The sequence below is a fragment of the Juglans regia genome, chromosome 7 (genome assembly GCF_001411555.2).
Source record: "Juglans regia cultivar Chandler chromosome 7, Walnut 2.0, whole genome shotgun sequence".
Lineage (NCBI taxonomy): Eukaryota > Viridiplantae > Streptophyta > Magnoliopsida > Fagales > Juglandaceae > Juglans > Juglans regia.
In genome coordinates, this window is record NC_049907.1 from 21,606,890 (window position 1) to 21,629,780 (window position 22,891).

The 22,891-nt window shown below is 38.2% G+C and overlaps 1 protein-coding gene across 5 annotated transcripts; it reads left to right on the forward strand.

Moving 5' to 3' along the window:
- Nucleotides 1-12,499: 12,499 nt before the first annotated feature.
- LOC109008446 lies at nt 12,500-22,545 on the forward strand. Of its 5 annotated transcripts, none has more exons than XR_004801876.1 (8): nt 12,500-12,587; nt 13,202-13,884; nt 14,578-15,018; nt 15,209-15,728; nt 18,587-20,154; nt 20,248-20,767; nt 21,220-21,327; nt 21,561-22,545. XR_004801876.1 is itself a non-coding variant. In XM_035691568.1 (6 exons), the coding sequence occupies exons 2-6, from the start codon at nt 13,350-13,352 to the stop codon at nt 20,457-20,459; spliced, it is 3,276 nt and encodes a 1,091-aa protein (XP_035547461.1). In that variant the 5' UTR covers nt 12,500-12,587; nt 13,202-13,349; the 3' UTR covers nt 20,460-20,866. The 5 variants fall into 5 exon arrangements, 3 of the variants coding, with proteins under 3 accessions (XP_035547461.1, XP_035547462.1, XP_018844078.1); XR_004801877.1 differs by having other exon boundaries at nt 21,242-21,327; XM_035691568.1 differs by lacking the exons at nt 21,220-21,327; nt 21,561-22,545 and having other exon boundaries at nt 20,248-20,866.
- The last annotated feature ends 346 nt before the right edge of the window (nt 22,546-22,891 follow it).

The window sequence follows — 22,891 nt, forward strand, 5'->3', positions numbered from 1 at the left end:
AATTAAGTATTCTCACTACACTTATCCTATAATAATAATAATAATAACCTGAATTAAAAATTAATAGTGTATTAATGACATATAAATTTGATAAAAATGACAATAGTATAATAATAACCATAATAGAATGTTATTATAATATGAAAATACATAAAACTTATTTTATGACCTAATTTTAGGATTGGGTTGTTACACACATATAGGAAAATATTCATTATACTCAAATGTTTTAATATTTGTCATACTTAACACTCATCATTAGTGTCATTTCCCGCAGCCTAATTTGGTCCCTCACACACATTTTATCCAATTCTTTTTTCAGTTTACATATTTGCAAGAAAAAAAAAAAGCCATTGGATCTAGGGTATAAAGAATCGGAAATCCTAGCTGTGACATCGTAGAAAAGCCTTAAAAGGTCTACAAAAATCTCAACTACATCTCAATCATCATTAATTGGCTTGCCCAATCTCCTCTGAATCCCCTCATCCTCAAAATGTTTCACATATTGAATGTCTTTGTCACCCATTAACGCAAATGTCTTTTATACTCTTGGGTCGTTTTCAATGTTAATAAGGTTGAGTTCTATTTTGTAGGAATATCAAGACAAAGACCATTTTGCATTCAATACTCGCATCCCTCACAACAATCTTGAATTTATCAAGCCTTGCAGGTGAAGATCTCACCAACCTTACTGCACTTCTAACCATTGCAATCGAATCATGTAGATCTTTCAAACCATCAGTCACAATAAGATTTAGAATATATGCAACACATATCACATGCAAACACTCGCCACCCATGATTGACTTATTGGCCTCTTTAAGATAGTTCTTAAGATGCCCCAAAGCAACATCGTTAAAAGATGCATTTTCAACCGTCACTAGCACAACCCGATCCAACCCCAATGCTTTTATTTTGGTCTCCAAGGCTTTCTGAATGGTCTCACTCTTATAATCGAGAATTTGACAAAACTTGATGATTTTTTTGTTAAGTTCCCAATCACAATCTATAAAATGTGTCATCAAAGACATAATTAAAGTTTGACCGATGTCTATGTATCAGTGGTGAGGCAAATCTTTGACCCACTAATTGGTTTTTCAACAAATCTTTTTGTACACCATAAAGTTTAATAATATCCTTCAGCACCGTGTGATGAATAGGAAGGTTAATCATATGCTCCAAGTACTTAGAATATGTTTGGAACCCTCCACCTTCAACCAACCAAAACTGTAGCTTGTCTATTATGACCATACGAGCTAGGTGTTTCCTGCACTTCACTGGATCATAATTTGTAAACATCTTCAACGTCCCCCCTACTCTCATTTGCCATTTTTAAAAGTTCAATCTCTAGTCAAGATTGATTATTTTCTTGTAAAGATTTTAATATTGGATTTTTTTGCATTATTTTTCTAAGTGGAACTTCAATTGGGATGTATCATGTCTCCTATAGTGACATCCATATGCTTTACCGCAATGGTTACATTTAGCTTGAGGGTTATTGAGGGTCACCACCCTCTATTTTGATGAAGTGGGAACAAACAACTGAAACTTGTTTCTTACTTGGTGGGGGCATGGGTGTAGGGGTAGTAGTAATGGTAGGGGTAGAGGTAGGGGTAGGAGAGCTAGCATTAACGCTTGGATTTGACTTATTATCCATTCTCGTCGACTCACATAAACCTGACATGATGCAAAAATAAATCACACAACAATTAAAATCAGCCAATCATAAACATCACAACATTTTTGGGGTTTCAATGAATCAATATCGAAACCTCAAACTGTTATGGGGCTTCAATATCAAAACCCCATCTATTTTGGGGTTTTAGATCGAAACCCCTAACATAATTAAGGATTTCAATATTTGAATCCAAAATTAACTTATGACTCAATCTGAAACCCTAAATTAAACAGATTGGGGTTTCAATGTTTCAATATTGAAACCACTAACATAATTAAGGGTTTTGAATTGAAACCTTATATTAGTTTAGGGTTTTAATCTAAAAACCTAAATTTACATAGACAAAATTTTGACATAATATCACAAATCACAATCCCATCTTCCAAATCCTTAAATCAATCCCATCCTCCATAGCTAAAAAAAAGGCTCAGAAGTCTTGATACTTATAGAACAACTAAGAAATTGACTGATTGAAAGATCCCCTCGAAGATGGAGCTAACTTCAGGTGGCGATGAAGTGAAACTGAGAGTGAGAGAGAAGGTAGAGGCTAAAGGCTAAAGGCTAAAGGCTAAAGGCTAGAGCTGATAGACGAGAGTGAGATAGAGAGATTTGAGAGTCAGAGACTAGAGAGTGAGAGCTCGTCGAAGGGTGGGAGTTTTAAGGATTAAGTGAAATGATGTCGTTTTAATATAAATGTAAGTTATTATTTACATATATACATATATATATGTATAAATGGAGTGGGGCAGGGGAAACACGGGCAATGGCTGGGCCTAGCCTGCTTCTCGCACCCGCTCCCTATCACCTGCCTCTGGCAGACGAGGCCACCGCCCCACCCAGGTGTGGGTGGTGCAAGGTGGGGCGGGGCCCTGTTGCCCCTTCCTAACTAGCACATGGTGACTAAAGGGTGATGACACCCCTTGAGTGCATCAACCCTCGCCTCTTAAGCAAAGTGCCCTTGCACTTGGCCTAGTGGACTAAAGGGTGATGACACTCTATTGAGTGCATCAACATTCACCCCTTAAACTGAGTGCCCTTGCACTCACACATGGTGACTAAAGGGTGATGACACTAGCTTGAGAGCATAAGCCATTGTCTCTTAAGTTGAGTGCCCATGCACTCACCCATGGCGACTAAATGGCGATGACACTCTCTTATGTGCATCAACTCCCGCCCCTTCCTTAAGTTGAGTGCCTTGCACTCGCCCATGGCGACTAAAAGGTGATGACACTCCCTTGCGTGCATCAACTCCAACTCATTAAACCGAGTGCATTTGCACTTGATCATGGCGACTAAATGATGGTAAAACTCCCTTGAGTGCATCAACCCTCGCCCCTTAAGTCGAGTGCCCTTGTGCTCGCCCTAAACGATTAAAGGATGGGGACACTCCCTTGAGTGCATCAGCCCTCTCTCACAAAACATCATCACTCAACCATTAGTGCAAGAAAATCTTATGCATAGATCACCATGGGGAATATCCACCCATTCACACAACCACAACAGTTCTGCAACAATATCAAAACGCAAGCATGCACGACAAATAAAGTTCAATCTAAAGCAAAAATCGATCCAAACTTCAAATAAAAGATGTTTAGCTATCCACAGAGCAATACAAATACAAGAAAAATGATCAAGAATCATGGATTCAGAGCTGAAGGAGGAGGAAAGGCATCAGGCATCACATCTCGACCCATGGAGTCAATGACTTGGTGAGCAGCATGGCTAGGATGAATGAAGTCTAATTCAGGAGACCTCAAATCAGCAGGAGGATTCTTCAAAAAGTGTTTCTGCAGCTTATGCATTCCCAATTTGTTGCCCAACCCCTAGACTCGGTCACAAACATCTTGGCCGCCACGAGCTTAGGAGAAAGATGAACAAATTCCTCTCTGGAAGCCCTTAACTCAACCTCTAATTAGGCAACTTTTAGCTTGGAGGCAATGGATTCTTCTTATAAGTCTCTGTGACACAACTATGTTGAATGTAGTTCTTGTTGTGCTCTTTAAGGTCCCTGTTCGCAGCCTCAAGCCTAGCCTCTAGCTGAGCCATCTCGCCATGGACATAGTCAAGGGTCACACTAAGCTCCCAGTGAGCGGTCTCCAATCTGGCCGCCATTCCAACTTACTTTAAGGAGTGTTCTTTGGTTCCTCCAACTCTTTCTCTAGGCATTAAAACCTATCTCACGTCATGTCACGTTCATCCTCCAAAACCTTGGCCTTGAAGTAGCACCTCGACACTTCTTCCTTGGACTTCTCCAAGTTATGTCGAAGATCAACCACCCTGTCCCAAAGGTCAGTGACGTCTTCTTCTAACATGTAGGAGTAAGGCTCCCAAGGAGAGCGTGTGTTTGCCATCTTGTTCCTTTACGCCCTCGCTTTAGAAATAACCTGGCGGGCCATTCAACATAGGCGTGAAGAGAGCGAACCTCATCTTCCAGGTAAAGTTGGTTATCGAAAATTGAACTAGCAAATTGGTTGACCTCTTGTGATATAAAACCGATCTGTGTTATGAAAAAGAAAAACGGGTAACACAACAACTAAAACAAAGAAACTTACTGAAGACAAAATTCCCTTAGTCTGTGTTCGATATCCCGAACCAACTCCTCCACATGGCAGCTGGCCCGCAAGGTAGGCTCGGAAAAATAAGACCTAGAGGGACCAAGTAGGCCAAAAAAGTTAAGCTTCCTGCCGGCAAACGGAGGCCTAGAGCCACCTGCCAGCTCGAAAAGGCGGGGTGGTGGGGCCACATGTGATTGAGGTAGGAAGGCAGCATTGGTCGGGAGTGTTGACTCGCCTTCCCCAAGTAGTTCATCCCTGCTTGAGGGGAGGGCTAGCCCAAAGCTCATTTTGGATTGGCGGGCAAAGGAACTTCCTCCCCAATAGGAGAAACACTAAAAGGTAGGGTAGGATTGTCAGATGAAGGGAATTTCCCACCAAGAGGAGAAATATTGAAAGGTAAGGAAGAAATTGAAACCCGGCCACCGCTAAGCTCTACACTCAGGGGATCCTCCCAAGATATGCCTTGAGGGTCAGACGGGAGAAATGGTGTCTCCCCTCCAGAAGATTTGGAAGGTATGGATGACATTGGAGTGTAACGACCACCTCGTTGACCTCTTGTGTCTCAGCCAAGTTCCTTGGGGTCAAAGACATGCCTTCCATAGTCTCAAAGGGCACCTCGGGAAGGGGACATGTGGGGTCTTCGGGCACAGACTCCAAAAACGCGGAGTGTAGCACCACATCAATCAAGCTGTCATGAATGGATAAGGCTGACCAAGCTTCCCTTGGGCGCCTGTTTAAAAAGATTCAGCCTCTAAAACTAAGGCAAGTCAACTTCAACTTGCCTCAAAATCTCCTCCAAGCAATCACCGGTAGGTGAGACTGGGCAAACTGATCCACCATCTTCTAGGAACAACAAAACGTGTTGTTGTTAGTCAACTGGTCTTATCAATCCACTGCTTCTGAGAATCAATGAAGCTTGCCCCTGGGCACCAACTCCCAAGGGTATGGTAGCACCCTTAAAACTCGTTTCATTGGAAGTTTCATCCTTGTTGAGGACTGAATCACTCTCTAGGCGACACCCGCCTGCTCTAGTGGAATTGAAGGGGCTCTTTTTTGCCCACGAGGGTTGGATGGAACGCTCAAGATGTTACGTCCAACAATGTGGTAACGACGGGGCATGAGAAAAAATTGGTTAATGTTCTACCGGGTAACAAGAACATCAGTATAAACCACCTCAAAGTTTTGTCGAACCCAAGAGTAAATTTGTTGAATGCGAGTATCATCCTGAACAGACAGCACCACATTGAATTCATAGTCTTCGGGAGCTACACCCCCACATTATCTGAACTGGAAACTCCTGACGACTAGCTTCACCTGTAGGATATTCCCAACCTGTGTTAGACACAAATAAAATTTTCTTATGCCAATCCTTGGTGTGAGAACAGTTGGTCTCTAGCCGTGCCACCCTATAGTTAGTCCGCGAATGGAAATTGCACAAATTCCTCTCGAGACGTTGAACACCATGAGTATAAAGCAAACTCTCGAGAGGTGTGGTTAAGATATTCCTAGCCAGCAGGCTCCAAGACCCGACGCCACACAATGCATCATGACATTAAAACCTTCCAAGTGTTGGGGTGGAGCTGAGAGGGGCTAAACCCAAATAGTCTTAAACATCTAGAACCAGACGACAAAAAGGGAACTGTAACCCCCAGAAACATACTCATGAAAAGGGCCACATGTCCGACGAATCCTTCTAAATCGACATCCCCACGATGGGCCCTAGGCACCTCCAAAACAATGGAGTCAGGAATCCCATATGAGTTCCTTACAAAATCCAAGTCTACCTGCGAGGTTGTGGTAGACTAATGGTAACCTTCAAGATCATCTATACAATGAGAATTGGCACTACTAGCCTTACTAGGGGACACCTGGGGGCGTGAAGATCGTGAACCACGGGAGCCGAAACATGAGGCATTACGAGGAGCCATTAGTAATGAAGAACAACAAAAATTGAGAAGAAGAAGAAGAACCAAACAACAAAGACCTAGGGCCTGAGAGAAAACTCAACGGCAAGAAACAATAACGATGTAAGGGAAATCGAAATGGCAAGAAATAACAAATAAAAAGGGAGAAAGAATTTAAAGGGTGTAGTGACGGTTGAAAGACTACCAACAATGTTAAGGCAACAACAAGTGTCACTGATAGGGATATTGCGAGTGAATCTCGTGATATGCGCTAGACTTGCAACCCGATAAACACATGTAGGTTTTGGGCTCAACCTGACCTGTACATCCTGAACACGTTAAATCGACTTGACCCAAATAATCAGAATTAGGTCTAGACCCATTTTTTAAGGTAAAATACAAGTAGCTCATAAAGTAGGTATAACATCATTAGGCAATACTGGTGGCAAAACCATCGTTAAAAGCAATTGAAGGAGATGTGAGAGAGAGAGAGAGAGAGAACATATGAGCTCAAAATGTATGAAAAAATATCAAAAGCAAATGAACAAAAGGCCAAAGCACTAACACGATGGAAGAATCAAGAAAAGAATGAAAAAGAAAAAAAGAAAAAATAGAAGAAAATAACTTCACAAATTAAAAATGTTCACCTAGAAAACAAAACACAACAGTGAAGAAAAGTAAAAAGACAATACCCATAATTGTAAACAAATCAAGGAGATTCATAACTATAAAACCAACATCTTTTAAACCATAACATGATGTCAAGAAGTAATATAAGATCACACACGAGATGAAATCAGAAATCTATTAATAGTAGTGAGATAATTTGTGAATAATAATGAAATTGTTTGAGTTACGATTTTTATGAATTTTTGGGTAAGGAAAGAGAAAATGTTGAATAAAAAAATTGTAAAGTTAAAATAGGGTTATACTATAATTTTTTTAATATAAATTTTGTTTTAAAATTTGAAAAAATTGAATTATTTTTTGTGTTTTGTCTAGAGGTTTAAAAAAGTTATAATGATTAGATAATGATTAAATGAAAAAGTTGAAAATTTAAAAATTTAAAATTGGTGTATAGAAGTTGAGATAAGATGGAATTAGATAGTTTCAAAGGTTTGTAAAATCAAACCAAATCAAGCCTAAGTAGTCATCCCAGGTTTCCTGCTAGTTGTAGCCATCCAAAAGCCAAACCATGGTTGCTTTCATCGGTTAAGCTAGTAACAAGAGACTGAATGGCAAGTATAACTATGGCAAGTCCAATTCCATTTAAACCTTTGGAGACTGCTACCTAAGAAACCAAATCGTGGTTGCTCATCAGTAACTTGAATGCAAAAATTTGCATTTCCCCCATCTTAAATGTTATAGTTCTTTCCTCATTAGAACTAAGCTATCAACATCTAGAATAACATTTATAACATGTTTATTTGTATTTCTCCCATATTAAATTTGCATTTTCTTTGCAACCGATGATCACAATATTGTTAGCAGTCGATCCAGAACAACATAGAGATGCCAATTTTACACTCCAATTATCTGAAACAAACCCAAAAAATAGCTTACATTAGAGGGTTATTCAAGATCTAATCACTAGTTACTATAACCGACGCCTTGAAGAAAAAATAGAGCAAATGTCATACACCCAGATATAAGAGCACATCAAGAATTCTAAGATCCACAAATAAATAGAAAATAAAATACAAATTATAGGATCACATCTAAGAGTAGATCTAGAACCAAAAAGCAAAAACAAATGTGGTTGGTTACATTTTCTGATGCGGCTAGCAGGATAGGCACAGGCGGCACAACGACTCTTCTGAAGGTGGAAGCTTCTGTGTCCACACCGCCCACACAATGTGTTGGTCTGTTCCTCCTCTTCCTAATGCTCCCCATTCCTTTTCCTTATACGATTTCGTGTTGATTATTAGATAGAAGCGATGTGGGAGCTAGGGTTCATACACGAGTTGGGAGGAGATCATTCTAGAGTTTAGGCCGCGATGACAATGACGAAATGAGAGAAGTGGGGGAAGGTCGAAGGCTAGGGTTTGATCTGAATGTTAAAACGTGTTTTTAAAAGTTGGGTTATAGGTTTCGCTCGAAAGTTAACGGTTTGGATGAGGCTCAACCCTAATGTTAATTCAACCCGATTTTATCATATGGTTTGGGTCAAATCTCACGGATGGGTCAGGCCTGCGGTTTTTCTGCACAAGCCTAATACGCGCTGCATGAAAGGGTGTGGAAGGTGGGATGACACACACCATCCTAGACGTGAGAATATGTGTCGTCAGGAAAACGGCCACAAACAAAGCAAAGCAGGCGAATGGTATGTATGAATGGATAGTGTATATATGGATAAATTAATTATATATATAAATTATATTCTAAAATAACAACAATATAAGTCTTAGAAATGTATACACATAAGAAATTCAATAATTCTTCTCAATACAAGTCTTAGACTCTTAACAACACACATGGTTGTAATACGTAATAATATTTCTAAATTCTCAATCCAACTATTAAAAAAATCTTAAACTGGCATCGTTTTAAAGCATGTAAAACATTTTAAAAAAACATGTTAAACATGAAAACATGTGCATAAACAAGGTCTGGGACTCTAGGTAGTGCGCGACTCTAGGGAGAACCCAGAAGTTGATTTATGTGTCCTTGAGGTTACGAAAAAAAATGAGAAACCAAAAATGGCATTGAGTTAGGCCCCGTTTGGATACATAAACGGTTTTATCTCATTTTATCATTACAACTTTATCAAATTCTCACACAATATATAATAAACAATTCAACTTTTCAAATTGAAAACGATAATAATATTAAAAAATAATATTCTAACAATATTTTATTCAATTTCAATTTAAAATCATCTAATCTTATCTCATCTTACTATCCAAACGAGGCCTGAGTTTCAATTTATGGAAAAGCCATTGTGTTTCACTTTAATTACAAAATTGCCATGTTTCTAGTTTTTATATTTCAAACTGAAATTTACATACTGGTCGAAATACCAAAAACCAGTCAATATTGATTGAAATGCATTGAAATAGTCGATATTTGACCCGGTACGAAACACAAGCCTCCCCCATGCCGGTTATTTTTCCGGTACGGTAAATTCCAGTCATTCCAGCCGGTACGGTATAATATTTAAAACTTTGGGTAGATCACCTCTAACATGATATATGCCCGTGATACTCACCCAGAAAATTAATTCCCTCCAACATAACGGCTTATTTGAAGTCCTAGCAATCCGCAATCCAGCAAGAATTTTGGAAGATTAAGCCACAATACAAGCCTTCACTACCCATATACATATAGGTCAAAGGATACCCCTAAGGTAACTTCTAAATCCTCTAAAAGTTCAGCATTGGAAGTGTCCCTCACCATACCAAGTTCTAATTGTCTTCTTGTTGCATGTTACTGGAAATAGTTGGCATAGATATAAATCACTTCCATAACAAAGACTTTTATCCATAGTTGAATGGTGTAGCACGTTGGATAGAAAAATTGCATTTTATTCATAATTGAATAATGTACTTTTTTAAAAAAATATTTACTTATTTGTACATCTTGGTTGGTTGTTGTAACAATCCACCTATTTGACCTTAATAGCCGTAATCCTTGTTAATTAAGAGTTGTGTTATTTGAGAATAAGAACAATTTTAGATATTTGAGTTGGTAATAAGATTGTATACTTTTGGATTTAGTAGAATTATTAGTAGATTCTAGTGCAATATTGATTTTGAGGAAATAGAAATTTTTAGAGTTTGATTGATTTAGTAATATTATTTTGGAGAATTTTTAGTACTTAATTAATTTTAAAGATAAGAAGCTAAGAGGCCCATAAAGAAATGACACATGACATATTGGAGGATTGCCACATTAATGGGCTAAATAATTTGGATTAAATATTTGATGGATTTGGAGAATGTCCAAAAAGTGGTTTACTAAGGGCCTAAGCTTTTTGGGTATAAATGCTTAGGAGAGGCAATAAGACTTTAGGCCCTACTTGATAGACATAAGACTTTAGAGCCCTAATGCACTAAGGATATGATGGGTTAAGGATAAGATGTTAAAATGCCACAGGCCCAATTTGGGAGATATAAAGTTTTAAACCTTTCTTGGAGGACACTAGAAAATAGACATAATGTAAAGGACATAAAGTCATTGCGCCTAACTTAATAAGAATGAAGGCCTTAGGCCTAACTTGGAAGACATGAGATTTTAGGCCTCGCTTATTGGACACAAGACTATGGGCCTAACTTAGTAGACCCAAGATATTAGGCATAACTTAGTAAGCATAAGGTTATTGCGCCTAACTCAGTAAGAGTAAAGGCATTTGGCCCAACCTTAGAAAGATGCGTTATTTGAGCCCAATCTTAGTATGTCTTTGAAGCCTTAGATGAGCCCTCAAATCTGAACATAAGGTCCATTCATTAACCTACACCAAAAGGTCACACCCAAGAGATTTACACAAATGGCCTAACAAGCCTATAAAGGCCCATAAGTCTTGTTTTTCATTTTTTATCCTTCTAATGGAAGCACACGTACACCATACCATTCGTTTCCCTCAATCCCAAGAAGTGTCACACGCCCCTAAGGTTCCCACTTGACCATAATTAAGCTTATAACTTGAGTTAAGGGTATTAATCAACTTACACATGATTACTAACGTCTAAACCATGTTTTAAGCTTAGTTTTTCTTCAAATTATTTCTCACATTTTTTTATCTGGAATTTATTATTATTTTTTATTAATTTTCATTATTCTTTGACTAATTTATAAATTTAATCTTGACCTAACACATGTCAATAGAAGTAAAGTCATGTTAACGCCCAAATCACCACAAATCGGCACCTAGGTGCACCTTCATGTGCATTGCACCAAATCAGCCCCTAGCCCACACCTTTTACACCATTTTCTCAAGGGCAATTTCATCATTTATACCCCACCTTAACCCTCCTAGTTTAGTTCTAGTATTGGAGGAATTGGCTCCAAGAAACCAAGCCAAGAAACCCAACCAATTCCATTACAAGCCTAGTTGAAACCAAACCGAGTGGCCTTTGGTTTTCATTGATTTTTTTGCTCTTGGTTAAGCCACTCCCCAGGTCCCTTAACTACCTAAAAAATTCACTCAATGGTGGTGATAATGCCCCCAATTCAGGTCAAGGAGAAGAGACAAGAAGGTAATCAAAATCTGGACATATTTTATTCAAAACCGTTGGCCTCCTTTGTGTTTCTCTCTTTTAATTTTTGTTTTGTTTTGTTTTCTACACCAATGTAACCCCCTGCACCTATAGACTCACACTTACACCTGACCATGAAGAAATCATGAAAATGTAGGGCACTATTCAGCTGACCAAGCATGACACAAAGTTGAAAACTTCACTCATCACTCCACCTCCCACCTCCACCAATCCAAAGTGTCATCTTCATCCAAGGCCAGCGTTTCCTTCCTATCTTGAAACCTATAAATACATTCCTCATCCCTCCACACCTCTCCTCCAAGTCTTCTCTTGAGTTTTGAGAGCATTTGTCCGCCTTAGTGAGCAATAGAGTGAAATTCTTGAGAGTTCCTGAGTGTTTTTTAATGAAGTTTTTTTGGGAGCTTTAAGGGCCATGATTTCTGTAAGTAATTTTTTCCTATATTTTGTTTAAGTGTTAGAATGACATGTTATGCTTTAATTTATGGCATGAGAATAGGGTTTTGATTGATTTTAATTAAGGTTTAGCATGTTAATGTCAAACCGGGTCAGATTTGATGTTTTGATAAAAAAAAATATATATTTTGGGTTGAATTTTTTAGTTATGACATGTCTTAAAATAATTTTATATGATTCATAAATATCTTAGAATGAAATAAAACTTCACTGCCAACTTCTTCTTGAATTCTTCTAAGTGTTTACCATTTAGATCCTAGGTATGCTTCTTAATTTTTTGTATAGACGATGCTATTGGAAAGGATGGAATAGACCATCTATAACTTTTTTGTCTTTTAAATATTATTCTTAAAAAAATATAAATTTATTATTATTATTTTTTTAAATATCGGTTATTTATAGACTTGTTTAGCATTTTCTTTTGGAAAGGTCTATTCTGTCGCCCCACTTATAATGCTCGGTGTGACCACTTGGTAATTTTTTTTTACTTAATAATAAAAAAAATAATTTTAAGTATATTGATATATATATTTTTTATTTTTTTAAAATATTAAAAAAATATAAAAATAAATAAATAAAAAATAAAAACCTAAAAATACTGTACGGTAAGATCGAGCGGGCTACTGGGCGGGGTAGCCCGACTCTTTTCCTTTTTATATTATTTTGTTTTAAATTTTCTTATTTCTCTGTCCGTTCAAAACGCATCGCAGTACCATTCCCTAACCTAATTGCTATCATCGACTGCGCCCAAAGCAAACTTCGCCGTCAGAGTCCAGAAGAGGTACCTTTAATTCTGCGTATCATAATATTCTCTGCGTTGTCTCTCTCCCTGCAAATTATCGACGGATTCCAAACATAATTCGTTAGCCCCTGTTTGGTTGCCGAGCAAATCCTAGAAACCGCCCAAAAGAAAATGCGACCCCGTTCTCTTTTTCCTCTTTGATTTCTATAAGAATCCCGAGTTATTTTGTCAATTATTCTTCTACTTATTTCTTGTAAACTTAAGGTTGAAAATCTTGTTCCTTTTATCTTTCTCGAATTGTTGGGCAACCAAGCGGGTAACTTTTCAAGGTAGGTTTTCTATACCTTTTTATGGAAACAAGGGGTTGGGATTGGGGAGGTGTGTTACATTCCAATTCGGGCTTGGTGTATTTTGGGTAGGTTTCATGGGATTTTTGGGTCATTAGGGCCTCTCTTGTATGGGCTATGTGTTTTCTTGTATATATCCAGCGTACTTGGTTACTCCTATTGATTTATATATATAATATTTTTACTTATAAATTTTTTTTTTTTTTTTCTATACCTCCTTTAGAACCCGAATTCACGTATCAGATTTGATATAATTTTGATTTTGTGCTTTGTTCCTGAGCAGTTTATTCTTTGTTGTTGGTCTAGTTTAGGGTTCTGGAGGGCTTTGATTCGAAGAACGGTATCAATTGGGGCTTTGGTTTGGTGATTAACTATATCAGCGTTTTGGCATTTTTGGTATTGAGGAGTCTTGGGTTTTTTGTGAGTTCCAGTAGGTTGTAGGCATTACAGTTTGATGGCCGACCGGAATTCCGCCATTGTTAAGCCTATATGGATGAAGCAAGCCGAAGAGGCAAAGCTCAAGAGTGAGGCTGAGAAAGCCGCGGCTGCAAAAGCCGCTTTTGAAGCCACCTTCAAGGATGTAGAGAAAAATCGTGAAAAGGAATCGGCTTTATCAGACAGTGAATCGGAAGAATATGAGGATTTGGCGAACAAACCGATTGGGCCAGTGGACCCTTCAAAGTGCACAGCTGCTGGTACTGGCATAGCGGGCGGCACTGCATGTGCCCCATCTTCGTTTATGGTGGTAACGAAAGATGCGGATGGGAGGAAGGTGCCCAATGGGGGCGCGCAGATTAAGGTGAAGGTGTTGCCTGGAGTGGGTGTTGGAGGATCAGAGCAAGAAGGTATTGTGAAGGATATGAGTGATGGAACATATACAGTTACCTACGTGGTTCCGAAGAGGGGGAATTACATGGTGAATGTTGAGTGTAATGGGAAGCCCATCATGGGTAGCCCATTCCCAGTATTTTTCAGTGCAGGTACTCAAGGTTTGATTTTTCATCTCTCTAGGTGAATAATTATTTGGGATTCTGCATAATATGATTTTGTGGATTATTTTTAATGTTGTTGAGCGAGACCAACTTTTATGATTTAAATATACATTATGCATCAGATAATGCATTTTTATTACCAGTTTATGAACTAGATGCACATATTTATTTATTTATCTTTTTAAGTGAGGAGCCGGTGGGTTAACAAACAATAGTTTGAAGGCAATAAATCCACTAATCACAGAAGACAGATTTTTCTTTTTGTGCGGAAGATAAAATTGAAATGCTACTTTTCGTTTTTTTGATTGGTAAAAATTTACTTGGGCAATGCCGATTTCATTCATTTTAATAAACTTATTTTTAGCTATCAAAAAAATGAAAAGTAGCATTTCAATTTTATATTCCACACAAAAAGAAAACACCTAGTTACATTCTCGGAACCTGAAAAAGAAGCATGAAAATCATGAACACTAGTTACATTTTAAGAAAATAATTGAAATGCTACTTAATAAATGGCTAAATTGCCAAAATGAGGAAAATCGATTGAGTCTTTAAGTTCCCAGTGATGACATTACTCTATGCTTCATTAACTGCATTCTTGATATGTTTCTGACGTATTTACTTTACACATACATTATTTACTAGCACCTTCTAAGTGGCTACTTTTTTAAATGATTTGTTTTTATGCAGGTGCTAGTACCGGAGGACTACTAGGTTTGGCCCCTGCCTCCAGTTTTCCAAATATGGTTAATCAAACCATGCCCAATATGCCAAATTATTCAGGATCTGTTTCAGGGGCATTCCCAGGATTATTGGGAATGATTCCAGGCATTGTACCTGGTGCATCAGGGGGTGCTATTTTGCCTGGAATTGGTGCATCTTTGGGGGAAGTTTGTCGAGAGTACCTTAATGGTCGGTGTGCCAAAACTGACTGTAAGTTGAACCACCCACCTCACAATTTGCTAATGACTGCACTAGCTGCAACAACCACAATGGGGACTGTAAGTCAAGTTCCCATGGCACCGTCTGCAGCTGCAATGGCTGCTGCTCAAGCAATTGTTGCTGCCCAAGCCCTTCAAGCCCATGCAGCTCAGGTGCAAGCACAAGCTCAGTCCGCCAAAGAATTATCTGGTATCCTTATTTCATGTTAACTGGTCTTGTAGATTTAAATATGACTAGTTTCTTTCATCTCATGCTGCTTCTGCTTTACCCTAGTTTTGCTTGTTTTTCTAACATCGTCATTATTACCATTCTTGTTGTTGTTATTATTATCATTATCATTCATCATCTTCTGTCCATTGAATATTTGTCTTCTTATCAGGTTCACCTGATAAAGCTGGGAAGGCTGATGCACTGAAGAAGACACTTCAAGTTAGCAACCTTAGCCCACTTCTCACAGTGGAACAACTCAAACAACTTTTCAGCTTTTGCGGCACCGTTGTTGAATGTACCATCACTGATTCAAAGCATTTTGCTTATATAGAATACTCAAAACCTGAAGAAGCAACTGCAGCTTTGGCACTGAATAATATGGATGTTGGAGGTCGCCCTTTGAATGTTGAAATGGCAAAATCTCTTCCTCAAAAACCAGCTCTTTTGAATTCTCCACTGTCTTCATCTTCTCTGCCTCTGATGATGCAGCAAGCTGTTGCCATGCAGCAGATGCAATTCCAGCAGGCACTGCTTATGCAACAAACTATGACTGCACAGCAGGCAGCAAACCGAGCTGCAACCATGAAGTCAGCAACAGAGTTAGCTGCAGCCAGAGCTGCAGAAATAAGTAAGAAATTAAAACCTGATGGACTTGGAGATGAAGAGAAGGAAGCAAAAAGAAAATCCAGGTGTGTTGCATTTTCCTGATTTATTTGAGAATTATATCTCTGGTTATATTTTGTATCAGTTGCCTTTGCTGTTGTCTGAATTTTAAACTGTGCAACTTATCAAGAAAAAATAATTATGCAACTACTCAAAGTGCTATGGCAAGTTCATGTGATGGTCATGAATTCAGTCGGCAGATGAATTTTTCAAGCTTGTGATTTTCCAAACTTGGAAAACAATTGTGTTGAAATTATCACTCAAGTTTTTCAAGATGTGAAGTTTTTACCAAATATGGCTTTTCGCTTTTGTGGGTTTGAGGATTATGCTCTTTGAATGAGCAGCAGGAAAGCCTGGTTTTGTATCTTCAGATAGCGAACATGATATTTCTGATTTGAGGTTTCCAATCTGATATTCCTCCGTCTAATGGAGGAAACCTCTTTTTAATAACTTCATTTGGTCAAAAATTGATCATACATAATTGATTGCACTTTAGTTGGTGTTCTTTACGGGGGTTTTGTTTTAGTTGGAACTAACTTTCAGGCAGATTTGTGAAAATGTTACCTTGTATCATTTTGTATGTTCTTTGCCTATGTCAGCAAAACCATCTCTATGGTTTTGTTATATATTCCATAGTGGATATTTCACTCCAACCTGCTAGCCAGCAACAAATTTGATCTTACCACTTTTATGCTTGATCTATTATGTTTGTGGACTAGGTTAGGGTTGATAAGTCAAATTTCTCCAGCCACTGCATTGAGTTTGGGTAGGAGAATTGGACTGATATTGTATGGATTGCTTTATATCCCAAACTGAAACTTTATTTTTGGGGAGGGACGGTATTTAAATAATTTTTGTAATGGGTAATATGGTTGTTTAATGGTATTTTGGATGCTAATGAATGAAGTTTACTGATCAAAGAGGAAAAACAAATGAATGAAGTGAAGGATTGGGTTTGTAAATGAAATTTCTGTCTATAAATGAATTGTGAGCCAGGTACGTGTAAGCTCCAGGCTAAACATGGTTCTTAAATAGTAATTATTGATACTTGTCTTGATAGTATTAGTGTTCCATGGATAATTTGCCTACTTCATCTGGACTTCTGTTTATTTCACGATTGTAGTAGAGTTGTTTGAGCGGATTATAGCTTCAGAGGAACTAATCAATCTAAAAATGTGATGGCTTCTTTGGTTTCAATTTTTTTCTTGTCATGTACAAACTTAATAATTAATTGCTGTCCACACTTTATAGTTGATACTTAGGATTATTTATGGAGACGTATCTTTTAGAGATTGTCAAAAGCTTGTGCCTTTTATTTGGTCTACAAAAAACCATAGGTTGAGAGCTTAAATGAGGTTTTGTTGTTAACTGAATTGGTTTAAGTGCTGAAAATTGGAAGGTAACAGATAAGTTGATGAGTGTTAGCTTTGAAAGGCGAACACTGAGCTAAGTTGTCAAATTCTGTTGAGCTATGGTTGAAAATGAGACTTCCAACACTATGTATAAATGATGACATTCACCTACAAGATGACAAACTCTAGTTTTAAACCTAATCAGGATGTTAAGATACTTAGCTACTTATTTAAGTTACCATAGAAGGCTCTTATCGCCTCATTTTAAACAGGCAGCTTGATATAGAATGATGTCAGCCTCTTTGAACAGGCAGCTCTTGTTAGGTTTCTCGGTGGGACAAGAATAAATGACAAGTTGATCATGTGCTTTTCTTTTGTTTGTTGATAATACACTGATTTTTTTGTGTGGCTTTTTAGGAGCATATTCATCACTTGCACATTTATTTCTTTGCTTTGAAGTTGTGTGTGGGTTGAAACTCAATGTGGGCAAGTCATATTAGCATGGATGGGAGCAGCGAATAACATTGGCCTTTTGGCATATGTTCTTAGGTGTCATCTCTACCCATGAAGTATTTGGATCTCTTGTTGGGAGCACCATTTAATGCAAAGTCCATTTGGGGTGGCATAATAGAAAAGACAGAATGTTACTCAGCTGGGTGGAAGTGTCTACTTATCCATAGGTGGGGGAGGCTTACTCTGATCAGGAATACCCACTCTAACCTTCCTACTTATTTTTTGTATATATTTTCTACCCCTGTTGGTGTAGTGCAACGACTTGAGAAGCTTGAAAGGGATTTCGTGTGGGGAGGAGTTGACAATGAGTCCAAATTCCACCTAGTCGAGTGGTTTAAGATTTGTTCACCAATTTCATTAGGTGGTCTGGGGATTAAGAATATGTTTATATTTAACAAAGCATTTTTGGGTAAATGGTTATGGTGCTATGGTATAGAGTGATAGGTTTTATTGCGGATGGTGGTGGGATTAAAATACGGTTGCATTGGGGGTAGATGGTGTTCAAGTGAGGTCGGTAAAGTCTTATGGGGTTGGTGGTGTGGAAGAACATAAGGAGAAGTGGGGGGATTTGCCTCAATTTCATTAGATATGTGGTGGGTGACAGGCATGAAGATAGATTTTGGTATGATGTATGGTGCTGGAACCAACCCTCAAATACTAGACATAATTCAATGCGCACAAGGAGTGTATTGTGTTTGCATAAATTTGCATATATTGTTAAAATGATACACGACATGATAGTTCTCTTAGCCAGATGGATGCAATGCTTTACTCTAATATGATTGCTCAGTTGGACCTATTCACCCCCTGTTGGTCTAGTTCCATTAGATTCACAAATTTTTCACTAATAGAAGAATACAAATAGAAAAAATTTTCTTGACATCAGACTTTGATTACTTGGATCAACTTCTATGACTAGAACACGTCACCATCTTCGAAGATAAGTATGATATGATTATATATTTTTACAGGCATTTTGATCTAAAAATACGATGAACTGATTACACTTCAATTTTCAGATCACCATCAATCTCTCGCCCGAAGTCAAGGTCCAAGTCAAGGTCACCAGCCAATTTTCAACGAAGGCGCAGGTCTCGTTCTTACTCACCTCCATCCCGCCAACCAAGGGATCATAGATCCAGATCGCCAGTGAGATCTCGCCATCATTCCAGCTATGAAAATGAATGGCGGTCCCATAGAGACATTCGGGATGGTGGTGACAGAACTAGAATGCGAGATTTAGGAAGATCACGTCGGGATTCTGAAAGATCAGATCGTCATTCATCTTCTCTAAGGAGAAACAGGAGGAGTGTGAGCCCTCTAACGAGAAAATCGTACCGAGCTGACTCGGTCTCACCAAAACGTTATCAAGAAAGTTCACTGCATAGAGCAAGGAAATCATCTCGTGCTCGTTCAAGATCCCCAAGTCATCACAGGGGAGGTAGGTCATCTCCAAGAATTGACGATGAAAACAAATCAAGACACAGAAAACGCTCTAGGTCAAAATCGGTTGAAGGCAAGCATCAGTCTGATGACAAAATAGATGAGTCCCGAGATGAAAAATCAAAGCATAATGACCGAAGGCGGTCCAGGTCAGTATCTCCTGAAGGCAAGCATCATAGAAGCAGCAGGTCATCTCCAACTCCAAGAATTTTGGGGGAAAATAAATTCAGACATAGAGGGAGGTCCAGGTCAAAGTCTTTAGAAGGTAAGCCCCACTCCAATGAGAAATCCAACGAATCCAGGGATAAACCAAAACATAGTGATAGAAGGCGGTCTAGATCAAAGTCTCTGGAGCGCAAGCGTCACACTGAGGGGAAAGTAGATGAAATAAGGGAAGAAAAATCTAGACATCGTGATAGAAGGCGGTCCAGATCGAGATCTGTGGAAGGAAAGCGGCACTCCAAGGAGAAAGCAGATGAAAGCAGGGACAGAAAATCAAAGCATCGTGATAGAAGACGGTCAAGGTCGGTCTCCGTGGAGGCTAGGCATTATAGAGGAGGTAGGTCATCTCCAAAAGATTTAGATGGTAGAAAACTAAAACACAGAAGGCATTCTAGGTCAAATTCTGCTGAAAGGAAGCATCACTCCTATGATAGAGCAGATGAGAGTAGAGCTGTAAAGTCAAAGCAGCGTGAGAGATCACGGTCCAGATCAATATCAGCAGAACACAAGCATAATAGAGGTGGTAGTTTGTCACCGATAAGCTTGGTGGAAAATAAAACAAAAGACACAAGGCAATCTACGCCAGAATCTGGTGAAGGGAACCTTCATTCCTGTGATGGAAGGGATGAAAACAGTGATGAAAATTTGAAGCATCATGAACATGCAGAAAAGGAACCAGATACCATTTTGAAGGATTTGACTAGCATGAATGATAATGGTCTGTTAATTTCAGTACGTGAGAATCGTAACTTGAAGGAAGCAATGAAAACTAGGGCAATGGAAGGTGACCAGGATATGGAAAACACTCATTTGACAAATGTTAGCAGTGAAGATGGTTCATTTTTTCGAGGTTGTAAAATCCCCTTGGTTGCTGAGGAGATAATGGAAAATGGAGCATCCGATGTTGAGCATCCAGAGCTAGGTACAGCTAGCAATTGCAATAAACATGAAGAAACATTTATTTTTCAGTGTTAATGATAACTAAAATTAGCTCAAAATCTTTTCTTGTTTACAGGAATGGGAGATCAAAAAAATTGTGAGAAGTCAATTCGTGTTGAAAATAGTGACAAAACTTGCTTAAGCCAGGATCACGTCGGAGATGAATCAGAGTTCATGATTGGAGGCAGGTCTTCAATTTCCCAGATGCTGAAGGCTCAACAGAGAAGCTCCATCTCACCTGAGGAAGATATGTTTTCAAGTGATGCCAGTGCAGAAGATAAACGCTGATGTTAAAAGTCTAACTGGAGGATGTGGTTGCTTTTAATTTGAGACTTTTTTATGCTGAGGGATGGGTGCATTTTCTCGGATAAAAGCTCGGTGCTTAGTGTTTCTTTTGGTGCCTGGAATTTTCTGCTGGCTGTTGGTTCTTCATAAATGCACTTTCTGTGTCTGTTTATTCCTTGCAGGTCTTGTGGGATACTGGAATTACAGTGCTGAAGCTGGTCTTGCTGTGGTTTAAGTATTTCAAGAAGTGTCATGGTTTCATCCACAATCGGCCATGTGATGTTTGTAGCAAGCTTCTTTTACTACTTGATGTATGTTGGACTATCATTTCCATGACTGCATACTGAATTTATCAATTAAATTGTTTATGAAGGGATTATTGTCAGTATACAAATATCAGTGTTTGTCCTATATTCATTTTTCTTTTCTAGGAAGTCAGAATCGGGACCCTAATGAAGTTTTACACTATATATAGGGAAGCATTTGAATCGCTATGGGGTCTAAATAAGTTGTTACATGACTTTTTATGCACTTGGTCTGTTTTCCAACGCATTCCCTTGACTCAAGCTTGTCTTTTAGGTTTACATTTTATTTGGTAATCTCTGTTTGTTGACTGCCTTTTTTTGTGAACATTAGTCTTTGATGTGGTTGACAATAGATTCCACTTTCATATACATTTCATTGTGTGGTGGGACTGTAATTATTCAGAGCTTTTTTTTTTTTTTTTTTCCTTTTTTTGCCTTTTTTCCCTTTTGTGGGTTAGGATTGTATCCTGAAAAATGCAGGTATTCATGGTGATTTTTCATTGGAGCTTTCTGATATTCAATTTGGCAGGATTGATTTTCTCTGATATAAATAAAGGTATGCTATCGTCACCAATTTAGTATGTTCTATGGTGGTGAGCTTGTGTCATTAAGCTTCCATCCAAGTTTTGAAAGTATTTCAGAGTGTTAATTAATATAGTATGGCATAAACGATCTTTATCTGATACTGTGCCAATGCTTTTTATCAATATATATTATAGACTTGGTGTCTTACTCCTTTCCCCCATCTTTCTCCTCTCTTTTCTCCTCTTTTTTTTTTTTTTTTGTCTTCCTTCCCAAGGGTTAGGTAAAGGTACTGTTAAGGTCCAGTGAAACCAGATGTTGCTGGGATGAATTGCATCAAAATTCCAGTGTGTTGAGTATGATCAGATTTCCTGACTCAATTTACACATTACTTAAACTTATGGTGAAATGCGAGTGTTGATTTTTATCAGGTAATTTTCCATGAAACTGTTGGGTTGAGTTTTCCTTTGAAAGCATAAAAAATAATTGTGGAAGCTTGTGTTTGTGCATGTGGTTATTTTACATGGATTATAACTGTTCCCTGCAGCGACTTAAACTGGGTGGACCATTGGAATTTTTCTAATGAATATTTGTGCATGCATTTACTTGTTGGAACCAAAAATTTAGGATTGGTATATATATATTTTTTTTCATTAAACAAGATTTTATTGAGGATGGGTATTTTTTCATGGCTTTACTATCATTTGGACTTCATTCGGGATGTGTTGGGGAGGAGGGGGCATGAGTAGATTTTAGTGCAAGTGTCTTCTTCAACGTCTCTTGCACTGAGTTCCTGTCTTAGTAGTTTTTTTCTGTCATGCTCAATCAACTCTGCATGTGCTCTTATCGACCAGAAAACCATGAGAAATAGTTTTTGGGACAAAAGGTGGATTTATATATTTATTTCCAAACACCCTGTTGACAATTGGAACTAACTTTTGGTTGATGTAGTCGGTGCCTGAAACCGGCCCTGTGACCCTCTCTGTACCTTTCCCCCCCTCTCCCAATTTTGTTTTTAGGGTAAGCTATGGATATAGGATGGTTGAGAGCTGCATACTTTGGGGGCTCAACTCTGGAATGAGTTACGTGAAGTGGATGTGAAAAAGTTGCATCTTCCTGAGCTTCCTAGTTTTCGTCTTTCTTCCCTTGTTTCATTTCATTTTGCTCTTTTATAATCAATCATACATACTTTCCATGGTATTGGGGTATTGCTACGAGAAAACAAGCATTGAGCTAATAAGGGGATTTAGCATTGACTTACCTGCTTTAATCTTGTTTATTTACTTTGTTCTTGATTAGGCTTATATATATAGGATTACTGGTAGTTGGTATATTTTGTGAAATTATACCTTCTTACCATAGTTGTATGCTTTTAAGTTACAATTCGATTTTTTTTTTTTTTTAGAATTTTAGAACTTGCAAAACACATCTTATAAGTGTGGATCAACTCTTCCAGAGTTCCTAGTTTATCAATTTATTTTTTTTATTGGTAAGTTCCTAGGTTATCCATGAGATGAATCTGGTTAAATACAGACCGTTGCTTTCAAATTCAAGAGTCGGGGATTTTGTCAAATTAGCACCTTATTGTTTTGAAAATACAAATATTCA